Source organism: Typha latifolia, chromosome 1 (assembly GCF_019914945.1).
Source record: "Typha latifolia isolate L0001 chromosome 1, TyphaL0001v2, whole genome shotgun sequence".
NCBI lineage: Eukaryota > Viridiplantae > Streptophyta > Magnoliopsida > Poales > Typhaceae > Typha > Typha latifolia.
The window spans coordinates 20,089,949-20,111,583 of record NC_133086.1 but is presented as its reverse complement, the minus strand read 5'-3'; the positions used below and the strand labels follow the sequence as shown (position 1 = coordinate 20,111,583).

Here is a 21,635-nt window from a genome sequence, read left to right as displayed (position 1 = left end):
AAACACCGGAAAGCACTATGTTAATATATCTACTATAGGAGCTAAGTAAAGTAAATGAACAGTAATTAGGTAGTGTTTTCTTTGACTGCTCAGTAATGGAGCAGAGTCTAACAACAAAAGATAGGGTGCCATATCCAAATATCTCCATTAGAGGAGATAAATTATGTTCCAGATTCATGCACTCCAACAAAATGGCTTGAAAATTATCTGGAACAGATGCAGTTAGAATGATGGCCCTGAAGTGAACGTTTGACAACAGTTGGATTTAATATACCCGTTTTGACAATAGGGAATCCAACCATGTCGAACGAAGTCATGCGTTAAGTACAAAGGAATCTGATCTTTACCAGGTAATACAAAGATTATACATTGACGAGATTGTAGAAACATTGGATTACATGTTAGGCAAATTCATATTACAAATCGGATTGGACGTCGAAGAATGTGTGTGAAGAAACATGAGACAGATTTCTCAGCACTTGTCACTAGTCAAATGCCTGTACCCTAAGTCACGCGAGCGATGTTAATGCTAATCTCCCATAGTCAGATGTGCATCACTACTGACAATGCACAATGCTCTATTAGTTTGGCGGCTTCCCTGCATTACATGAACGCTGCCAGTTTTCTACTATCTTGAAGCAAAGGTTTGTGGAAGATGATGACCTGCACACAGAATGCAATTAAATAAGCTCACAGATGCATTTTAGATGCTAGATACTGAATCTTGACCCTTTACACAGGTATTGTTAGACGGTTTTCAACAATGCTTAATAGGATAGAGCAATTTGCCAATTTGTTATTTGAGGCCACGTTTGAATGACAACAGTAGCTCAGAATATAATAATAGAACAAACAGGTAATCAAGTCATTGTTCTGTGCTTCTATTTAGTTTTTAAAGATTAATGGATCATGCCTTACCACAAATAAGCTGCAGATCAGTGCTTTGATGACATTCTTGTGCTCTAGTTGTTCAACTGAGAACTACCAAACATTGGTCGCATTGGTATATCTGGAGTAGAATAACCCTGCAAAACATATAGAGAGATGATGCATCTGATTTCGAGAGGTAAAAGTTTTGCTACTATTAGATGAGGATAATCTAAGTATTGATACAAGTCATATCAATTATCAAGAACTAAAACTCATACTTTTAATTCCTCAACTTTAAATTTACCATTTACCTACCCAACTCCCAAGAACCTCTAATGGGACTAACAGTCATTTCTCTGTTTTTCTATATTTACTTGAATTAACTTAAACGACCAAATTGACTGTCTTGGTTAAATGGTTGCTGCTACAAATCAGATGCTGTGCATTACTACCGTCAACCCCAAAAAACAGTATCCCAGTATTACCTGACCGGTACCATGGAAACCTTGACGACTCCCATAAGATAACAGAGGAACACGCATCACACTGTCACTGGAAGGCTTAGGGTCAGATTCGACTCCTCTAGGATCCTTCTGTTTTCCTGACTTAGCATCCCTTCTCCACCGCTCTAAGAAGTAACGTTCTGGTAGCTCCTTAATATTTCTGACATCTAGTACTTTCAACACATGACCACATTGAACCCCTATGAACTCGAACTTCTTACAACTGCAGGCAACTGAACAATCAGAGGAGTCAAGTCTAACAAAGTAGTCTTTAGGTTTTCCACCCACAATAATCTTATACTCGGATATTGTCCCAACTTCACCAGAGCTGTAAAGCATACAATCCATGAATACCTCAAACTCTCTCCGGAATATTTCAAATATTGCTGGAGTATACAAGTTAGCAGCTTGTTTTAGCATTTTTGAGGGAGGAACTCTTGGGAAACTTTGACTCGCATGAAAATCAGCTTGTAATTCTGCATATCTGTGTTCATCTACCAACCTTTCATAATATTTAAAGAAGGTCAAGAGATCAATTTGTGGACTCAAGTACTTCTTTAGCACATTGCTCAAGTTCTCACCTTGTAGTGTGCTTTTCATATCAGCACAAAATATTTCCCTACCATATACTAAAGTCCAGCTTTCCCTGTCATCAAAAAGCTTTGCCAACCATTCATTGTGCCTAAGATCATACTTTTCTAACATTGCTTGCCATGCCGGTAAAAATTCTTCTTCCTCCTCATACTCAAAAATACATCTGCCGAAATCCTTTGCAAAAGTTTTAGTGCCTTGAAAAACGTGATTAAGGTTCTTAACAGCATTTTGATAAACTTGCCATACACATAGACGATGACTCGTCTCTGGCCAGACTGCAGCTATTGCACTGCTTATTGCCATAGACTGGTCTGTTAAAATTGTTTTTGGTTGTTTTCCACGCATTGCAATCTTGAAAGTCTCAAGCAACCACTTAAAAGATTCTACACTTTCATCATATAGCAATGCTGCACCAAACATAACAAGCTTCTTATGGTGATTAACACCAAGAAATGGTGCAAATGGCCTACCATATCCATTTGCTTTGTAACTCGTGTCCAGACAAACCACGTCCCCAAAATAATTAAAATCCATCACAGATTTTGCATCTGCCCAGAAAATGTTGGTTAATTTATCGTCCTCGTCAACTTGAATACCATGAAAAAATGATGGGTCATTAAGCTGCATGCTTTGAAGGTACTTCAAGACTGCTTCAGCATCTCCCACCTGCATAGCCCTCATGCGTTTCGATCGAAGAGTTATCCTATAATCAGCCGGAAGAAATCTAACATTTCTCTGACTTTCAACCTGTCTAACCACAGGTTCACTTGTGGATTTTGGTGTTGTTCCTGAATCATCTGACAAATCTGCTTCAGTAGTGTGAACTTCGGTTAATACCCTTTGGGACCTTAACATGTGCATTGCCGAAGGAGGTGCAGGCTGATGGTTATGATCTGCTACGAATTCTGTTATGCGAAATGTACCAGCTGGTGTAAGTTTAATTGTGATACGTGCAGGGCAACCAATTCTGGTTTCTGGCCTTGGTCGTTTCACTTCCTTTGCACCCTTTTTGTCCTTCCGAAAACCTTCTCTTGAGCAAACAAGTGTTCTAGATCTAATAACGTTATCAGGGGATTTATCTAACCAACCCTTCCGTACACTGAAACCAACCATTCCAGCATATCTATTGTAAAATTCATATGCTTTATCTTCATTTTCAAATTCCATATCTAGTTCTGGCACCATTTTTGAGCTTTCAACCTCTTGAACAGGGGCATCATAGCCAATGATTTTTCTCTGTTTGCCCTGCTTATCAAATACAGTATTACTCTTCATTAATAGCTAGAAGCAAGTAAAAAAAAATGATATGGCATGTCATGTGTGTACACGAGAGATATATTTATGTCCATCAGAGAGAGACTGTAGCACAACTGAATAAGAAGGATTAGAACAGATGAACTTGCTATGACATTAGAAGACTTTAATGGATGAAATGTGAAGCCAACAAATTCAAGTTAACATACTATGATACTATCAATGTCCTATCCAAGAGAAACTATAGTACAGCTTATTCCAGGATCGCAGGTGACATCAAACAGAGGATCAAAGCAGTACCAAAAGAAATGAAATCTAGACAGCAGTACATATATTATGAAAGATGATTACTCTTAGCATTATCTCTTAACAGAATATTAAATCAAACAGTCCATTCAAGTCAAAACTCAAGGGCATTTCTCTGATGCCAACCACTGGATCTATGTGTATGGAAAAAACTTAAAATGAAGCAAAATTAAGTTTTGCAAGATTAGGATAAAATCGATGTGTATTGCAAAAAAAGGTAAGCCTAAGACATTGTGCCTTATTGATTTCTAATAAAAACTCATGAAACCTGGAAAAAGAAGTCTCTGTGCATGAGGCTCATGCAAGTGGAGAACACTGACAAGGCAAATTTATATGCAGCCCTTACAAGTTCAAATCTTATCGGAGAGACTGCTTTCACTCGAGCAATGCTACCAGGGGGGCATGAGGCAAGCATTAACTAACGACCTCTTCTAGGAAGTTATGACAAAATCTCCACTAAACTTGAAAAGAGCTTAGACATTGAAGAATTCAGAGGATACGGTAAATGAAGATATTCAAAATCCAAGACCAACATAACTAATTAGAAATTTAGAGCTATCAAACATTGATTAATAATTCACTTGCATCACAACATATGATAGTTCTTTCAAAATCTACAAAAGTGAGAAGTGACACACCCAACTGCCAACCCAGCCAAGCTTATAGTACACTATGCAACTCAAAATGAATAGTTTGCGAAATAGCATTTATATCCAACGAATGATATGTTGAACTGTAGTCAGGTCGTCATGGAGAAGTCGTTCTAATACCACGTGTTCTCCACTTCCAGCATGAAGAATAGAGAAAAGCATAATGACCACAATGACAAATCAATTCTACTTTATCGAAAGTATATACCTTTTTCCATGCAATTCCACAAGCGTTGCATAAGGTTCTTCGTCCCTCAGGGCCACGGCGCATATGTGATGTAAATTTTGCATTAATGCCACAATGGAGACATCTGGCAAATGTTATCAAAACCACTTTAAAACACATATAATCCAAAGAAATGGGCGAATAACTAATCATCAAAAGGGTCCGTTGTTTTTTTTTTCACCTTGCGGGATCCTCTAATCCGTCGTCGCCGTTGTGATGGACCTCCTGGTCCTGATCCTGCTCGTAAGGCATAGTGGAATCACCACCGTACCTCAAACTCTTGCCTTCGAATGCCGTCGCCTGCTCACGCTCCTCTCAATCACTTGGATTTCCCCCAAAACATAGCAATTTTGAATGAGATCCACCCGATAAAAGAAAACAGCGAGATCTAACCTAACACTGAGATCGAGTTCGGTCAAAGAATTCGAAGCAAGCCACGAGTCGCAGAGCAACGGAGTTCAAAAATCCTAGGCTCCTGGTTCCCAACCAGCTAGGGTTTCGCCTTTCGAAGAAGAAAAGAGTACGAGCCTGAGCTGTGAAGCGGGCTGGCCACGATAAGAAGATCAGCTGTGAAGTCTCGCACAGCGGAAACGAGAGCCGAAGTGATACTGCCACGTGACACGCGTCCTCGTGTTACCCAAGTCATACGAAGAGGTGCGAAAGGCTGCAAACGGGCCGCAAGCCCATCATTTGGGCCGTATTTTGGATCCGATATCTCATCAGGGGTTGGTTGGGCTTCTCCTATTCTATTTTTATTCCCCCCTTTTGATGAATTGATCATATTACGTCGTTACTATTGATCCCTAGCACTATAACACGCACTACTCTTCAAAGAAGGACCCCAAGTCCAAAGCAGTCACACTCTCTACTGACTCAAGTTAATGAAATTGGAACCTTCATGGACACCTCTTCAAAAGATCACTCTTTTTTCCTTTCTTCTTCTTCTTCTTCTTCTTCTTCCTCTTCTTTTTTTTTTCTCTTTTGACTCTTGTGAGTGTGACTCACCTCTCCTATATCCTCCGAGAAGTACAGCACGCAACTTAAAAAAGCTTATCTTTTTTTTCTAAATGGTGGCTGCTTTTATTCACGTGTTAATATGTGTACAACCAAACGTCAAAAGAAACCTCTAATTACCATCCCCTTGCACCTCATACTAATCACATGGTCTTTTTAAGATGCCTAATTGTCCTCTTGTTAATGTTAATTAAGCATAATTTTAGGGCCCGTGTCTTCGTGGTAACGGGGGTTGTCTGTGTCTAATTATCCGTCGATACTCAGCATTTGAAGCATAATGAGGAGGAAATGGAAGAGAGGGTCCTTCTAGAAGCCTAAATACGAAGATTATTACTCTCTCTCTCTCTCTCACACACACACACACACACACACAGGATTCTACATTTCCATGATACCGACATGATCTTCAAGCGAGGAGAAATCTAATACCACCACTCCCACTCACCCCAATTCGAAACGTGATCAAATACTGCTAACCCCCATGGATGCACGTGCTCTAATTGTACATTGCAAACGTGGATCCATCTAATTGGGAAGAGCAGCACCCGATAGTCGATCCTCGACCGTGGACACGCGTCGGCTATCCGTTGCCACCCGCATTCTCAACGCGTATCCTCCCCCCTCCCCCTCCCCAAAACTCTAATATAAACAACCTCCCGATTCCTGCCGTCATCAAAAAAAATTGCAGTGCTATCACTCACTACGCCTGACACGTGTTGATTTTGTTGATGAAATCGGACGTGATGAAGGCCGAGGACAGCGTGGCGGCGGAGAGGCGCTACAGGGGAGTGAGGCGGCGAAAGTGGGGCAGGTGGGTGTCGGAGATCCGGCTGCCTAACTGCCGGGAGAGGATCTGGCTTGGATCCTATGACACCCCGGAGAAGGCGGCGCGTGCCTTCGACGCAGCCGTCGTCTGCCTACGTGGCTGCCGCGGGGGCCACCTCAATTTCCCCGACTCGCCGCCGCCGATAGCCGGCAAGCGCCCGCTTGAGACGCATGAGATCCAGGCGGCCGCCGCCAGCCACGCCAAGCGGGCACGGTCACCGGTGTCGGCGCCAGCTCAAGAGAGGGATTTGTCCACCACGTCGCCGAAAGAGGAGGCATCGGATGGGGCCGTGACGGAGAGCGGGCACGTGTTCGACTGGCTTACCGACGTCTTACTTTCCCCGGGGACAGCAGGCGGACCCGGGTTTTTTCCGGCGATCGTGGATTTTTCTTGCGACTCAATGCAGCCGGCGCCGCCGATGCCGGATGACACGGAGGAAATCTCTTTCGGCGGCTTTACTTCCAATTCAATACTCTGGAGCTTCTGATTTATTCATTCAATTATTTGTTAAAATTAAATATATATTTTTTTCAGGGGAGTTTAGAAGTTTGGCAAACTACTTGGTTTGCCGAACAACCAGTCATGCGGCTGGCCGCAAGTTTTGCAGCAGGCTGCCGTTTGGCTCTCCTCTTCGTAAAATTGGCCCTGTTGGATTCGTTGATTCTTTTTTCGCATCATCCATATAGAAAGATTTATTATGCCAACCAAACAAGCAAATGGACAACCTTATATTACACGAGTTATATAATACTACTCGATTTACCAACTGTGAGAATATTCTAACCTCGCTGATTGCTTTGGTCCCTAAAATAAACTCAACTTTCCTAAAGCATGCGCAAGCTGTTACGTGGCCTGGAGCAAGGGACAAAAGACGAGAAAGAAGCAAAAGGTCAGTTGTCTATAGATAGAATTATTCCAGAAAATGACGAGTTTGCCACGATGTCGATGGATAGTAGGTGCACCCACTAGATCGTCCAAAGGAAACTGAGGGAAATTTTTTAATAAATTCCTATATGTTCATCAAATTTTTTTATTAGCATCCCGTAAGAGAGAATTTGCGTTTAACCCTCTGTCCAGCCATATTTAGTCTTCTAACTAACAATGAAAAGAAAGAATCTAAAGATTGAGAGCAAATTAGCTTAAAAAAGTTTTAAATTACAAACAATATTAGAGGGAGGATTAAAGATTTTACGTCAGTTGTTATAATCTATAAACAATATCACATACATGTTTGGCGGCTCTAGGTGCAAAATTATCGTTCTTTTCAGGTGATGTACCTGGTTAACTCTGTATCAGCCTGCAAATATACTAGTAGATTTCATGGGTCAGACACGAGGAGGGATAGCATGGCATCTGCACTCTCAGGGCCATTATTGTTTACACTTGGGATTATGTGCTCTGGTGATATAAACTGCACAAACTCCCGCAGCTCTGTGAAGCTGCAATGTTCACTGTATGGCACCTCATACCTGAACAAAATCAAGCACGCACCCCGGTGGTTCTGAGCATTAGCTTAAACACAAACAATTGAATGTCCATCTTGAATGACAGCAAAGTAAATGGACTAGAACCACCAGTTCATTCAGCCTACCAGAATTTAACTGCAGTTGCTACTTTTGAACGTTTGGTTAGAGTACACAAGCCTTTGATATATGAACACAGGATAATCAAGGTTTAAAATAAAATTAGGGTAGTGCATGTCAAGCATATGGGAAGATAACCAGAGCAATTAGATAAAAAAATCTAATAGTTCATAATACTCATATTATATATATATCGGGTCATGTAAAACCTTATTGAGCCTGATCAACAGCCCTACATTAGCCAGCCAATCGCAGCCTCCCTTCAGCCGTCCACCCCAACAAAGTGACCAAGTATAGGAGTGGTTACAGAGGATCTTATTCGATCAATTCTAACATGATACTAGGGACCTGTCTCAACGAGCCCACTCCTTGCTCATAATTATAATCATCAATTTTCGTGAGCTATAATACTACAAAACAAATTGCATCAATCACCTAAATAATGAATAAGAAACCCTGCATATGTTGCAAGGAAGAGCCAAAGACAAAACTCTAAACTACAGTTTATTCTCATGCTGGGCCAGGCCCTGAGTGATCCAGTTCACATGGAAATGATGCTCTAAGCATGAGAAATGCATCTATTCATCAATGATTAAGTAAGAGATTGGGACCACAGGCCTAAACTATGAGAAACTGCGGTATTTTTTCAGTAGGATATCAGGCCAACAATGTCCACGTGCATACTGATATACTTTCAACCGCATGAGTTGCTTTTATCTAATATGCCCTACCACGTCAATAAGCGTAAAGTTCTTATGTTATTTGGAGGACATACTGAAGTTCAATCATGTAAGTAATTCTCTGATAGCATAGAATGTTATTTGCTATAATTTTCATCTAGTATTTAAAGTTAATAGAGGATTTATGAGGATCATTTCTTAAAGAAAAGAAACAAATAGTAGCATTTCAGGAATGGCAAAGCTATACCTGATGATTGTGCCTTGCTGCCACCTTCTCCCAGGAGTCCTTTTTTTCCCTTTTCCAAAGGTCCAACCAGTAGGAGAGAATGCAACTATGAGATCAAAGCGGTCCTAAGCAATATGATAAACATCAAATAAACTATAAACACTGTAAGACAAGGCTGTACTGTTGCCTTGAATTATGGGTTACTTTTATTCTTACTATAAAGAAAATATAAGAAATGATGTTCTCACAGCGTATTGGTTGGAGATATATTTCATCCTTTTGAAGCTTGCTAGAGTCCACATGGGAACAACATGAATGTGGCTCTCCATTTCATTTGCTGTAAACCATTGCATATCCTCCTCAGGAAGCTCCAAGCACCTCAACAAACGCAGCTTTGCAGAACCTACATAAACTTTCTTCTGAAGCAGACGAGCAACCTCCAAAAACAGCCTCTCTTTACCTGAAATTAAATAATTATAGCATGATATTATGCACCAAAATCACGAAAAGAGTTGAAAGAACAACAGAAAGAGATACAGAGAAGAGTACCTATTGTATAGCTACCAATCAGGAAGAGAGTTTTTGGGTTGAAAGCTTCTGCTTGAATGGCTTCAATGACAAATTGTATCACAGCCTCTTGTTTTGGAAAGTCATACTGCATATAAGAGCATTTTATATGAATTTTCTATTTGAACAAATAAACGTAGCTACAACTACAACAGGTGCAGCACATCAGTTCCTTCTGAAAAATGACGCACTTGAGGATTACAGTAGGTTGTGTCCAAGATAAGGGTATGGATATGAGACGACTTTAATATAGAATTGCTAACCATCTCTGAAGAAAATCGAAAGTCTCCAGTGTGCAAAACAGCCTAATGGATCCAAATAAACCAGAATTATTTCAGAACAAAATAAAGTTGCAACAAACATGAAAAAGTAAAGCTTCTTAACAATTGTCATGCCAAACTTATTTCCATGCCCTTAGGATCCTATCATCTTACCTTACTGTTAGATGGTTCAAACAGAATAATGATAGATCCAGGGCAATGGTTTGCATCAAAGCATGTCAAGCTAACACCTGCAATGACGATCTTTTGGTTGAGAGGCAAGATCTGCATTCTCTCCCACGGTACACCAATCTTGAGATTTACAAGATGTGCTGTGATTGAGGAGCAATATATCTTCCCACGACAGAAATGTCTTGTCAAACCCTGGTAATCTTCTCAAAGGAAATATAATAAGTATCTCAGCAGGAATCTCAAAAATTTTATGCAGGTGTCTTGAGCTGGCTAGCCAGCAAGGCTAGCTTGTTTACTGAATCGCGAGAAGGATTTTAGTTCAAAAAAATGACAGTATCATATTGCACGCTATGAGCATTTGATACTACAAAAAAACCTCATAACCATTGCCAATCAACTTAAAAGAATTTGAATAATGAAAATTTATGATCATAAATTCTTTATACTGAATATGTAATACATAGAATCCAATCTAGTAGTATTTTAGAATATGAGTCCTTTCCACCAAAAACATTACGAATTTCTTCTAAAAATGAAGAATTTGTAAATTGTAATGCAACTTCTATTCTTTTGGTTCAACAAATATTCTAAAATCTTAAGCTTTCTGAGAACGGTTAGACAAATCAATAACTAAATTACATTTGATATGAATTGATCGCAGTAGTTGTCAACTGAAAGTTTATAATTGACTTACGGTCTATGTGGAAGTGTGTTAGGAACCAGTGAGAGCAGTCTCCTCTTAAAAAACGAAATGCATCCTGCAAAAAGAAAGAATAGCTAAATCAGCATATGATTAATCTGTCTCAAGAATTTGCATGTATCTGGTGCATACACAGCACTTGTTGAACAGACTCAGAACATTCCTAGGTCAATTATGAAGCATTATTCTCATTACAGTTATCATTGCTGGATAAACGATATAAAAGGAAAGTGAATACAGAAATGGGTACTGACAATAATGAACAGTTAAAGGCCATAGACAAGAAAGAGAAAATAGTTTAACATTTATTAACCCAAGAAACATTAATACACCAGAGATCAAGGAGCGTTAAGGGACTAAAAGAATTGAGATCTATAATTGCACCCAGTACAATTTCAACATATCATTTGGTAGACTCTGGAGAAAGAAAATTTGCCGTTCGTTAGAAGAAAAAATATAAGTCAAATTTGCAGATTTCAGAAATCTAACCAAAGAGCACATGTCAAGATACCTACAAATTATTGATGGTCCTACCATTTAATTATATTGAGACTAGCCACTAATAACACCACTACCATGTTAAACTTGAAATGCAGTATGCAAATGAATGGTCTGAGATGTAAGTCTATGTTGCAGGTACATCATCTACCAGAAAAACCTCAGTTACCAACATTATTACATCAAAAGGGTTAATTGGACCTACTTCTCTATTTCATTTTTCTAATTAAATAACAAGCCACATACTCGAAATACACTCATTCAAAGTCATGAATCGTGATCAATATCAACGATGGCCGTGCTAATGGTGATACAGCACCTAGCACAAGGTGTGCTAGTGGCACACCCCCTGCCGACCCGTGCTGATGTGGAGTTTTTTTTTTAAGAAATTCTATTTCTATCAATTATCATTAATCAATTGTAGTCATTTTCTTTAAAAAATAATATATCAAGTAGAACCCAATTTATTTTTAAGTATTTAATATTTTCATCGATCAACTTTACTCATTTTCTTACGATAATAGTGATGGTAATAATAATGAGACTCAATTTGGTGCAAGTAACAGTGATAATAGAGATAAGACATACATCCATGTTACACAACCTTTTTAAAGAAGTATTGTTTCTATAGATAAAGAAAACTTTATACAATGGAGAGATTGAGAGCAACTTGCGCAGAACAACTAAAATGCTTGATTATAACTCAATGATAGCACAACGTACCACACGAAACGGTGTTCCTGGAATGCAACACCAAAGGGGTATATCTCTAGTTTCCACTTTACTAACAGATTTCTTATTACTGGCTCTCTTACTAGCTGAAACCTTCTGGCCCTTCTCATCAGGTGGTTTCTGGAGGCTGCGAACGTTCTTATTAACAGAACCTCTGAAATATTCTGTGATTAATTTATTCCCATTAGACAATTTTGCAGTCTCCTTATTAGCTAGATTTGAAGAGCTGGTGTTTGTCTCTTGGATGCAGTCATTTAATTTCCGCAACTCACTGAGTGCACAGACAATCTTTTTTCTAGGTCCAAGTGCAGCAATTCCTATATTCAGAAGATCCTGCAATTGTGTAGAAGGCAAAAACATTAGCTTCTCAATTGATATCCTCAATAGAAAGAAACCAGCATGAAGTGACATAGCATCTTAAGCCTGCAATAGTCAATAAAGAGATCCCACAACAGATGCAGGAAGCACAGGCTTCTCAATAAGAAAACTGGTACATGCTCATAAACATAGAGAAAAGAGTAATCACTAATCACACGTAGCAAACCTCTTCCGTTAGCCATTGCAGGGATTCCCAATCAATCTCTTCCCTGACAAAAACTTCCTCATATCTAGATAATCCCAAATTCCTCAGAAACTCAAGAACAGAGCTGATGCCAACATTTTCTTGTGGTGAAGTTGATTTTGTTTCACGATCAGAATGAGTTACCTGCAAAATGGGTTCTTTAGTAATGGGAATATATTTGAATGATGAGATTTTGGCATATTATATTTTGACTAATAAAGCCAATGGTAAAGGTGCATCCGTACATAGAAACAAACTACAATATTAACAGATAAATAGAACATTTTTATTCTTGGTCATGCCATAAGTATTTCATTTCTGACCATATTTCTCTGATAAAAGTTTACCAGCATACTTTTATGTGACAAACTCTCATTTGTGAATTCATTGCATTGAATATTTTAGAAATAGATGGTATTTATAGATCTATAGAGAACCTCAAAACAAGGTCTGCCAACTTACATATTATGACTTGCATTACTAGATAAAAGTCACCTCTAGCTAACACTTACACAAGAAAAGGATGGAGACAAATTTGATATTCTAACTTGGACTCAATTTAATCTTAATAATTAAATCAAATCAAATAGACTAAGATATGCACTAGATGTCCATAGCCCATCCTTTTTTATTCCAATGCCCCAAAAAGCATTAAATGTAGTGCATTTTTTTCCAAAAGAAACAGCATGACATGGCTAAACAACTATCTCACAATCAGACAAAATTCATGAACTAAAACAGCACCAATCTCAAACTCTCTTTCAATTGTAACAAGAAGGATTATGTGCAACAATGTAACCACTAAAAGTATGCTTAAATGCAAATATGTAAGATTGTCTTGTGAAACTTGCAAAGAATGGTTCAGAGATTCACCTCCACAGTTCCACAATTGTCCAGGCAGTTATTCGTGTGCACCTGCCGTAACTCTTCACTGAGTTCCGAAATATCATCTCCACACAAAGGACATTCTATTCGATCACTCCACTGCAACTCAGATATCTCAACAAGCAGCTCATTCCCGTCCAACTCAGAAGCCTTAACATTCAAATCACCTTTAGCATCAACCTCTGAGCATAGATTCATCAATTCATTTAGCTGTGTACCTGCCTCAAAATACTCGCCATCATCACTTTGTGAACAACTATGCTCATTTTCAGAAGAACCAGACTGCGCTTTCAATTTCAATAACCTTGATTCAATAGACATTAAATAGTACTTATCATTAGGAATCTTTAATTCACTGTCCCGTGTTCCCTCATTTTCTGTTGCTTTTGGTGCAGTTGATGCCCAACAGAACGATTTTTCTCCCCGAATCCTGTACTCACTATCGTGATTTCTCCCAAAATGTTCCGATTCTATTGATGTCCAAAGACACGATTTTCCGACCTTATTCTCTTCCATTTTCTCAAATCCAGCAGACATATAGCGATCACATATAGAGGTGGCAGGGTTTCCCCTTCCCGCTTCCACTACCTTCCTCTCCTCGGGAGATATATCAGAAATAGTAGAATCGAATTCCGGGCATTTGGTGATTGGGCGATTCTCCTTACCAGCGGAAGCAGCTGATCTCGGCCTCTTCTTCGGGAAGATGCCATTAGATGGTTCCAGCGATCGATATCTAGGGTTTCCGACGGCGGAGAACATGAGATTTTGGTCGATGGAGCTGGGTTCGCTGAGGTTCCGCAAATCGTCGTCGCCGTCTTCCGCCATTAGGGTTAGGTCTCGGAGATCGGAGCCGACAACCCTAGATCCTGTCAAAGATTTGGCACTTGAAGGCATCTTGAAAGAGAGAAAGAGAGAGAGAGAGTGAGATGAGCGCGCTATTTGATATTTTGTAATTTGGTAAGGAGGGAAGAGGAGAGGAAGTCGTGGGATGAACACTCGCGGTAAGAATGACCGTAATCCAAGACTAAGAACCTCATATAAAGATTTGGGCCCTCCATAAGAAAAGGGTTCTTACTTACGACGACCAATAAAAGGCCCATAGTACAGCAGCATTGGACCCAACTTGATCCCAGACAACTTGCGTTGATAGTTGATACGATTGGACTTGTATCCGATCCTTTAGGTATAGCTAAACCTGAATCAATTATCTATTTAGGCGCCATCGAAGGTTGTGTTGTGAAGGGTGGCAATCGGGTGGGGTTAGCCGGGTTTGGATCGGATCTGGTTCGGGTCGGGTCAAAATAGTACTAACACGAACACTACCAAATAAATGGGTAACACGACCTATTTAACCCATTTAATAAACGAATTATATTTTTTATACAACCCAGTTTAACCCGAAATGATCCATTTAACCTATTTAATAAATATATTATATTTTTTATTCAACATATTTAACCCATCAATACAACCCGTTTAACTAGTTTACATCCATTTAACACAATACACATTTAACAAAAATATCACACATTTACACAAATCCATTAGATTTACAATATTATGTGAATATTTAGTAAAAAATAAATTCATCAGCAACTTCCGGCAGGGGAGGCATTGCCGAAGTTCGCGAAGCGGTGGAGGCGAAGGCAAGTCTCCAGAAGTTGGCTCCCATGGCGATGAGCTCCGAATCTGCCAAGGAAGACGAGACGGGAGAGGTCAGAGGTGGTCGGTGCAGGCGGAGACGAAGAGGCGATGGCAGGCGGAGACGGGGGACGAAAGCACTGCGGCAAGCGGAGACAAGGACGGAGGTACCGCGGTAAATGGTCACAGCAAGCAAAGACGGAGAGTGAAGACACTGGAGGCGGCAGGCGTGCGAGGCAGCAGGTGCAACAGTAGGTGTGGGAGGAGGCATGGGCGAGAGGTGGCAGGCGAGGGAGGCAGAAGGCACAACAGCAGGTGCGGTAGGCAATAGGCGCGGCGGCGCTGGAGAGAGAGATAGGGCAATTTTTTTCTTTCAAAATATTAAGGCGGCTGAAGAAGGAGAAGTGTAGAGATTGAGATTTGAGAGAGATGGTTGGGTTAGCGTTTATATATATATAAACGGGTTAGACGTTTATCCAACTCGACCCGATCCGCCCCATATACTTAAACGGGTTAGTTGTGTAAACCCGAACACGGCCCGTTTATTAAACGGGTTAGGCAGGTTGATCCGTTTACGACCCAAACTCGGTTATATTAAACTCAAACTTGATTAAGAGCTGGGTTATCGTGTCAGATTATCGGGTCGGGTCAAATTTTTCCACGTCTAAGTGCGATGTTAGTAAAAACTAAAAAAGATTTGCATTAAGTTTAATCTATTAAATTAGCTGGTAAATTTATCAAAAAGAAGAAAAAAAAATTTGGTGAGTCTACTTATTCTCTTTTTCATGAATAATTAATCTCACCCACAACCATCGTTGATAGCATTTTTAATCCGATCATCCTCTCGCGCACTAAAGACACGAGTTTTCCACATGCTTGACCATCCGAGAGTCATGATATGATAGGAAATTATTTTCTTCTTCACACCCCCCATCATGATCATGGGTAGAATAAATTTTGTATTCTGAGTCATATCTTTTTATCTATTTGATCGTATCTTAGGTCAGCAGAGCAGATGACGTGCATGCAGCAGCTATCTCTGCCCGTAGAAAAATTAACGCAGTGACTTCTTTATTAAATTCTAGTGTATATTCATTAAATACTTTAACCTTTGTATAAATTCCACAGAGATTGGATCCAATAACCGCTCTATGGCTGCAAGGTCGCCTTCAATTGGTGCCTAACGCACTACTGCTTGAACTTGGAAACTCTATTCATCCACATGCAAATTAACTTCTTTTGATCGGATGTCACTCATGACACATCCTCTTCTTCCTTTCAGATAATAAAAGAAAAAAAAAAGAAAAAAAAACTTCTTCTAGAAAACAACTCGCTTCCCGGCAAGAGGTGGTTGGTCGCCAGTGGCCTCCAAAGTCGTCCTCCTCGTTTCGTCTATCGATTGTCACGTGTTTCTTTTAAGTGAAGCTACCAAGCAATCACCTCCTGATATCCATGGATTTGTTCATGGGAGGAGGGACAGAGAATAGGAAGTTGCTCACCTGTTACCTGTAGCTAATAGCTTTAGACATGAGAATATATATATATATTATTTAGCTTTGCCGGATTTTTAAATTCAGGGGTTGTTGGCTTCTCCATTTGTTTCTGCAAAACGAAATCAAGCATATCTCAATCCGAGATTGACAAGATGTTGTTTTATCCAATTGCATGCACCTACTTCAATGGTTCCTAGTCGGATTTAAATTATGTTATATTTACCGAGAGAGTTTTATCATAGTAATCTTCTAGCTATCTCCATTAATATAGACAAGAATTTTTTTTTTAAAAATATAACTTCTTATTTTAGATTAACAACTAAACATCATAATAAATTTATTTTATAAATAGAATATTATTTATAAAATTATATATTGCACGACACAATGATCTCAATTACTAAATTTATTTTTGATATCTATCACATCAACCTACTTTATATTAAATTAAAAGATAATTATTATAATTTTATAAAAAAATACTTTATAAAATTACCATGAATATTTTATAAAGTATTTTTTTTATAAAATTTCGTAATCCAGGATGAGTGGGCGATAAAAAAAGGCTAAAAGGATGGCTAAGTAATGGATAACAATAGAAGACTAAGGGTTGGCATTTTGCTTTTTGAAGAAGGATACTGCATTTTGTTTACTTCTTTCAAAAACACTTTAGTCGTGCTCTTGTTATATGTTTTTATGGTTTGTAATATGCTTTTGAAACAGTTTGTTTGGTAGGTAGTGATTTACTCTCTATTAGGTGGTAGAGATGTTGGTTAGTTATATTTTATTGGTACATGGAATATATTGCTTTTTTGTTGTATGGGTTGTCTTATCTAGACAGATATTTTATTTTTTTTCTATCTTTTCTTCAATTTATATCACATTAAAAATAATTATTACACCCTTATTTTTTAAACAAGTGAATAGGAATAATTATTCATAGAATAAATACCTCATTTTGAGAATAACCAAAAAGTAAGTATATTGGAGAAAATTAAATTATACGAAATTGCTGCATTAGTTACTTTGGATGTTTTTTCTTTCGAGTAATGCTATACTTAACAGAATTATGCAACAACTTAGCAATCGTTAGTAATTTCTTTTTCACTTTACAACTATCTTCATCAATGTCTAAGATGATGCAAAGTCTATCTTGGATTGATAGAGTAATTGGCATCTTAATATTGAGGAGGTGATTGCAATATGCCAGTATCTATAATGCATTAGTTTGACATCCAACTAGCTATCTGGGGCTATTAATTGACTGCTCAACCTTGGGAAATTCCCATACTGTTCATCAACAACCTTATCAAAACCTGCTAATGTCATCACTGTGGTCCATGAATATATAATACCACATATACGCCTAACATGCAGTACTGCACATCCACATGCACGAGTAAACTATTGCTTCAAAAGAAAAAAGAAAGGTGAAGCATACATGACTTTTCTAATTAAAATAGGCCTTTCGATGTATAATTTTTCCATGGTGGAACCATGGAAGTCCTACTATTTTGAAGGTACCCATCACTCTTTATTCAATAGCTGGCATGGGGAAGGAAACCGTGTTAGGTTAATTCAAGTGAGAGAGTTGCTATAATTTTTGGAAAAATTAAAGAAGGGCAAGTTGTTGTTGTTTTTAAGAGAGTCTAACATTAATTATTGAGAAGCGTGTGATTATGTTAAACATTTCATAACACCTAAGAATTTTTTTTTTAAAAATTTCTTATATAATTCAGACAAAAGAGATCCAGTGTTCTAGGATAAGGATTTTTTTAATTAGAGGACCTAAAAAGAAGATATTAATCTAAGAATTTAATCTGTTTTCTTAATAGGTTCCCTAATGATCACTTCTTCACGTATCTTACAACTATTTACATTGGCTGTAAAAAAATAAAACAAGTTTTGAAGTGTGTTGGATGGTGAGCTCATAAGAAGAAGTCACCATACAAGAGTTGAGAAAGAATCGATCATAATAATAAATGAATAAATTGCTGAAATAACTTTTCATCTTTAGATCGACAAAGATTCAAATAAAAAGTGGAGGAATTTTCTCATCAGAGTAACAGGTAAGAATAATTAGAGACCAGTATCAAATCATAGCAGTGGTAAATAAATATGGAGCACATGAAAAGCATAAAAAATGGCACAAAAAAAAAAAAATCCAATCCAACAGAAGCATTCCTCCTAGTTGTCGAGATATAACATCATTAAAGTTAATCATTACCGAGTGTATATATTCCAAGGGCCAGCATACATTTAATGTCTTTGTCTATCGCAAATTCGAACAGCTGTCTTGAGTTAATGAATAATAATGAAGTACAAATATATATCTCGTAACTAAGAATTATTATTTGGGCCTTAAAATATCTAAGTAAAATTTGGGTTGTGAAACGCCTCTCCTATCTTCTACTCTCAGAGATCGTGTTTAGCTGTAGATCTTGTCGTCCCAAGCCAAGCCATGACTTGCTATCCTCTGGCTTATTTGCTGAAGAGCCATTCACTTGGTAAGGCGCCTTGCTGTTAACCCTAAAAGGATTAGAAAAATAATTCAGTTTATGATCTTAATCACACCATGCCCACAAAAGAATAATTTATATATGTTATCAGTAATAAATACTCACCTATCTTTTCTTTTCTCCAGGAATCTTAGGAGAGACTTTCTTCTTGCAATGGGCATATCTGTGATTCAGGAGATTATTTTGGCATTTATTAGTAACAGTGATGTGAACATGAGATGTAATAAGAGCGAGAGATCTTATGTAGTTATGTTACATTAATTTCTCGTAGAAATTGTAAAAAAATGATGATACATAATTGACTTAATTTGTATGTTCGAAATTACAAGGGAAAAAGATTGGTAAGTAAAGAATTATTACCAGAAACATTGGCTCGTAATGGCCTCGGTAGAGCTGCTTGGCCGCCGGAGGTCGACATCGCCGGATTCTGCCTCGAAGAACAACCGCCGTCGCCGTCTACGGCAGCGGGACCTAAATTTTGCATTGGTATGCTCTGCTTGCTTGCAATTTCGATCATGTCTTTGAATTTTTCGCCAGGAAAATTATCGAAAACTAATACTTTTCCGTCGTAGAATATCGTCAACTGTGCCTTCTCCGGCGCCCTAAAGAATGCCACGAAGTTAATTAATTTTCCTCATGGCTACATGCAAAAATAAAGTCCATTTTTTTTGGTTGAAAAGATAAAAATCTTACACAGTAGTACTCAGATCCTTGATATTTTCCTCATTGCTTGGAACTTCCTCCTCCTCTTCGGACGCATCAACTCCTGGCATCAAGCTCATGGTAGTTGGTGGTCTATATAATTCTGCATTTGTTTACAAGAGGAAAAGGTATTAAGTTAGTGCACTAAGATAGGATTTAGCTCTCTTACTTCGTTTCATACGATATACATATATATACGTACGCACATATAATAACAGAATAACTTAACTATTAACCAAGGCAAAACACATTGAAGTAGTAATCTTTAACATTAAAAACCTCACCCTTTGGCTGTTGCTCGAGTGCCATGTCAAGGCCAAGACCCCCAAATCCACGCTTCTCCTTGAAGTATTGGCTTAAGAGGCTGCACGTCACAGAGAAGTTGGTCTTCTCCCCTGCCCTCTCTGCTTTCTTCTCCATCTTTAGTTTCTCCTCTCTCTATCTCTATCCTCCTCTGCTCTTCTCTTTCTCTTTCTCTTCTTCTTCTTCTTCCGGATGCCTCTCTCTCTCTCTCTCTCTCTCTCTCTCTCTGGGACTCTTTATTATTCTTTGTTCATCTTCTCTGTTGTTTTGCTTTTGTCTTTATAGTCCTTGTTAGCTGGATATAGGTGACAAGTATGGGGTTTTAATGCACGTGATCTGAGTGCGAGAAAAAGAAGGAAGACGGGTGGAAGAGACGGGGAGAGAGAAGAATCGACCGAGTTTAATGAATGAGATTCTCTTTTTCTTTTTTACAAGTTTAATGGGAAAAAAAGAAAGAAGAAGAAGAAGAAGAAGAGCACGTGGTCTCTTTGGTCGGCAGAGAGATATAGAAGTAGTCCACTGCCAGACGGCACATCGGAGAGTAGTTGGATGGTCTTCCACACAACTAAGATGTGACTGCGCAAACGGGAACCCTCAAGTTGAAAAGTCGTGCTCATGAACAAATAAATATTAATAGAAGATCTAATTAATGAGATGTCTAAAGAAAAAGAAGATATTTTCACATAATTGTTACTTAAAACTTCCAAATTATTATAATTGTCACTGTGTTATTTACATTATTGTCCTAAACTTTAGAATTCATAGTACAGTAAAAATATATTTTAATTTTATGGTACTTTTAAAAATAAGTGTTTAAATAAAAGTGATGATAAACAATTCTGAAAGAGTCGAAAAAAGAATTTTATGTTAGGGGCAAATGTGGCAAAAACCATGTAAACTATGGAAAGTTAATGAGTTGCCGACGTGTCGTGCTATTTTGTATGCCGACAATGAGCAACATCATTGATTTATAGGGTGGAGCCACGTTGCCGAATTTAATTTCCTAGATCATTTACTCTTTTCGGGATTATTCTAAAATAGACCTATTTTACCCTTAAAAAATTATCACAAATGCAGGATAAAAAATTAAAATAGAAAATTGAATATGATCCCTATTTTTTAGGATTTAGTTGGAAATAAAAATTCTGGAACATTTCACCCACTTTTTTTTGAAATATAAATATGAGGTTGTAATATATTAGAATATAAATATAGTGAAAAATATTTTGATTTGTAATCGTATTTATATTGTATAAATCATCAAAGATTAAATTTAATTATTTTTTTAGTATAAAAATAATTATATAATACTTATACAATAAACTTATAATTTATATTTAATTTTTAAACACATTTTCTTTCTCCCTCTAAAAAAAAAATTAAAAAAATAATAAAAATCAATTTATATTAAACTAACAAAAGGTCAATTAGATTATTTTTATCAATTATTCTAACTAACGCAACCAGCCTCGATATCATGGTATATCTTTGTTCCAGCATATATTCCTCTTTTTTAACGACCAAACACTAAAGTTGGAATAAAAACTCCTTTATTTAATAAAAAATTCTTATTTTAGTTCTACCTAAAATATTTATGACGCATTGGCATGATCTTATTATGCGCGAATGTATAATTTTGTAGAACAATCAATATAAGGAAATTTCTACACCCCATGCTTTTGTCACTCATATTGCTACTTGTTTCCAAGTATCATTACAATTTCTATAACAAGTGTTGACAATAAATATGCACTCTTTGACATATGCAGTCAAATACTACTCTAGCTAATGAACAATTCAAAATGTAGCAATTTTTTATATATATAAATAAATAAATCGTTGATTTGGT

The 21,635-nt window shown here is 37.8% G+C and overlaps 4 protein-coding genes across 6 annotated transcripts; 1 reads left to right on the top strand and 3 right to left on the bottom strand.

Annotated features, from left to right (window-relative positions):
• Positions 1 to 342: 342 nt before the first annotated feature.
• On the bottom strand, positions 343 to 4,911 carry LOC140780309 (protein FAR1-RELATED SEQUENCE 5-like). The gene is made up of 6 exons (XM_073125756.1): positions 4,797 to 4,911; positions 4,585 to 4,703; positions 4,386 to 4,488; positions 1,356 to 3,212; positions 919 to 1,025; positions 343 to 663 (listed from the first exon to the last, which is right to left on the bottom strand). Exons 2-5 carry the CDS (start codon positions 4,653 to 4,655, stop codon positions 963 to 965), a joined length of 2,094 nt encoding a protein of 697 aa, XP_072981857.1. The 5' UTR covers positions 4,656 to 4,703; positions 4,797 to 4,911; the 3' UTR covers positions 343 to 663; positions 919 to 962.
• Positions 4,912 to 6,081: 1,170 nt separating this feature from the next.
• Positions 6,082 to 6,947, top strand: LOC140780787 (ethylene-responsive transcription factor ERF018-like). The gene has a single exon (XM_073126546.1). It carries the CDS (start codon positions 6,146 to 6,148, stop codon positions 6,728 to 6,730), a length of 585 nt encoding a protein of 194 aa, XP_072982647.1. The 5' UTR covers positions 6,082 to 6,145; the 3' UTR covers positions 6,731 to 6,947.
• Positions 6,948 to 7,360: 413 nt separating this feature from the next.
• On the bottom strand, positions 7,361 to 14,078 carry LOC140795557 (uncharacterized). 3 transcript variants are annotated; one of them, XM_073148201.1, is made up of 10 exons: positions 13,117 to 14,078; positions 12,226 to 12,387; positions 11,673 to 12,014; positions 10,446 to 10,509; positions 9,734 to 9,951; positions 9,491 to 9,604; positions 9,282 to 9,387; positions 8,981 to 9,192; positions 8,754 to 8,857; positions 7,361 to 7,712 (listed from the first exon to the last, which is right to left on the bottom strand). In XM_073148201.1, exons 1-10 carry the CDS (start codon positions 14,020 to 14,022, stop codon positions 7,562 to 7,564), a joined length of 2,379 nt encoding a protein of 792 aa, XP_073004302.1. In that variant the 5' UTR covers positions 14,023 to 14,078; the 3' UTR covers positions 7,361 to 7,561. The 3 variants fall into 3 exon arrangements, with proteins under 3 accessions (XP_073004302.1, XP_073004311.1, XP_073004321.1); XM_073148210.1 differs by having other exon boundaries at positions 9,563 to 9,604; XM_073148220.1 differs by having other exon boundaries at positions 9,734 to 9,810.
• A 4,394-nt stretch (positions 14,079 to 18,472) lies between these two features.
• Positions 18,473 to 20,338, bottom strand: LOC140781753 (protein TIFY 10c-like). The gene is made up of 5 exons (XM_073127938.1): positions 19,768 to 20,338; positions 19,475 to 19,586; positions 19,142 to 19,383; positions 18,887 to 18,944; positions 18,473 to 18,791 (listed from the first exon to the last, which is right to left on the bottom strand). Exons 1-5 carry the CDS (start codon positions 19,901 to 19,903, stop codon positions 18,665 to 18,667), a joined length of 675 nt encoding a protein of 224 aa, XP_072984039.1. The 5' UTR covers positions 19,904 to 20,338; the 3' UTR covers positions 18,473 to 18,664.
• Between the last annotated feature and the right edge of the window lie 1,297 nt (positions 20,339 to 21,635).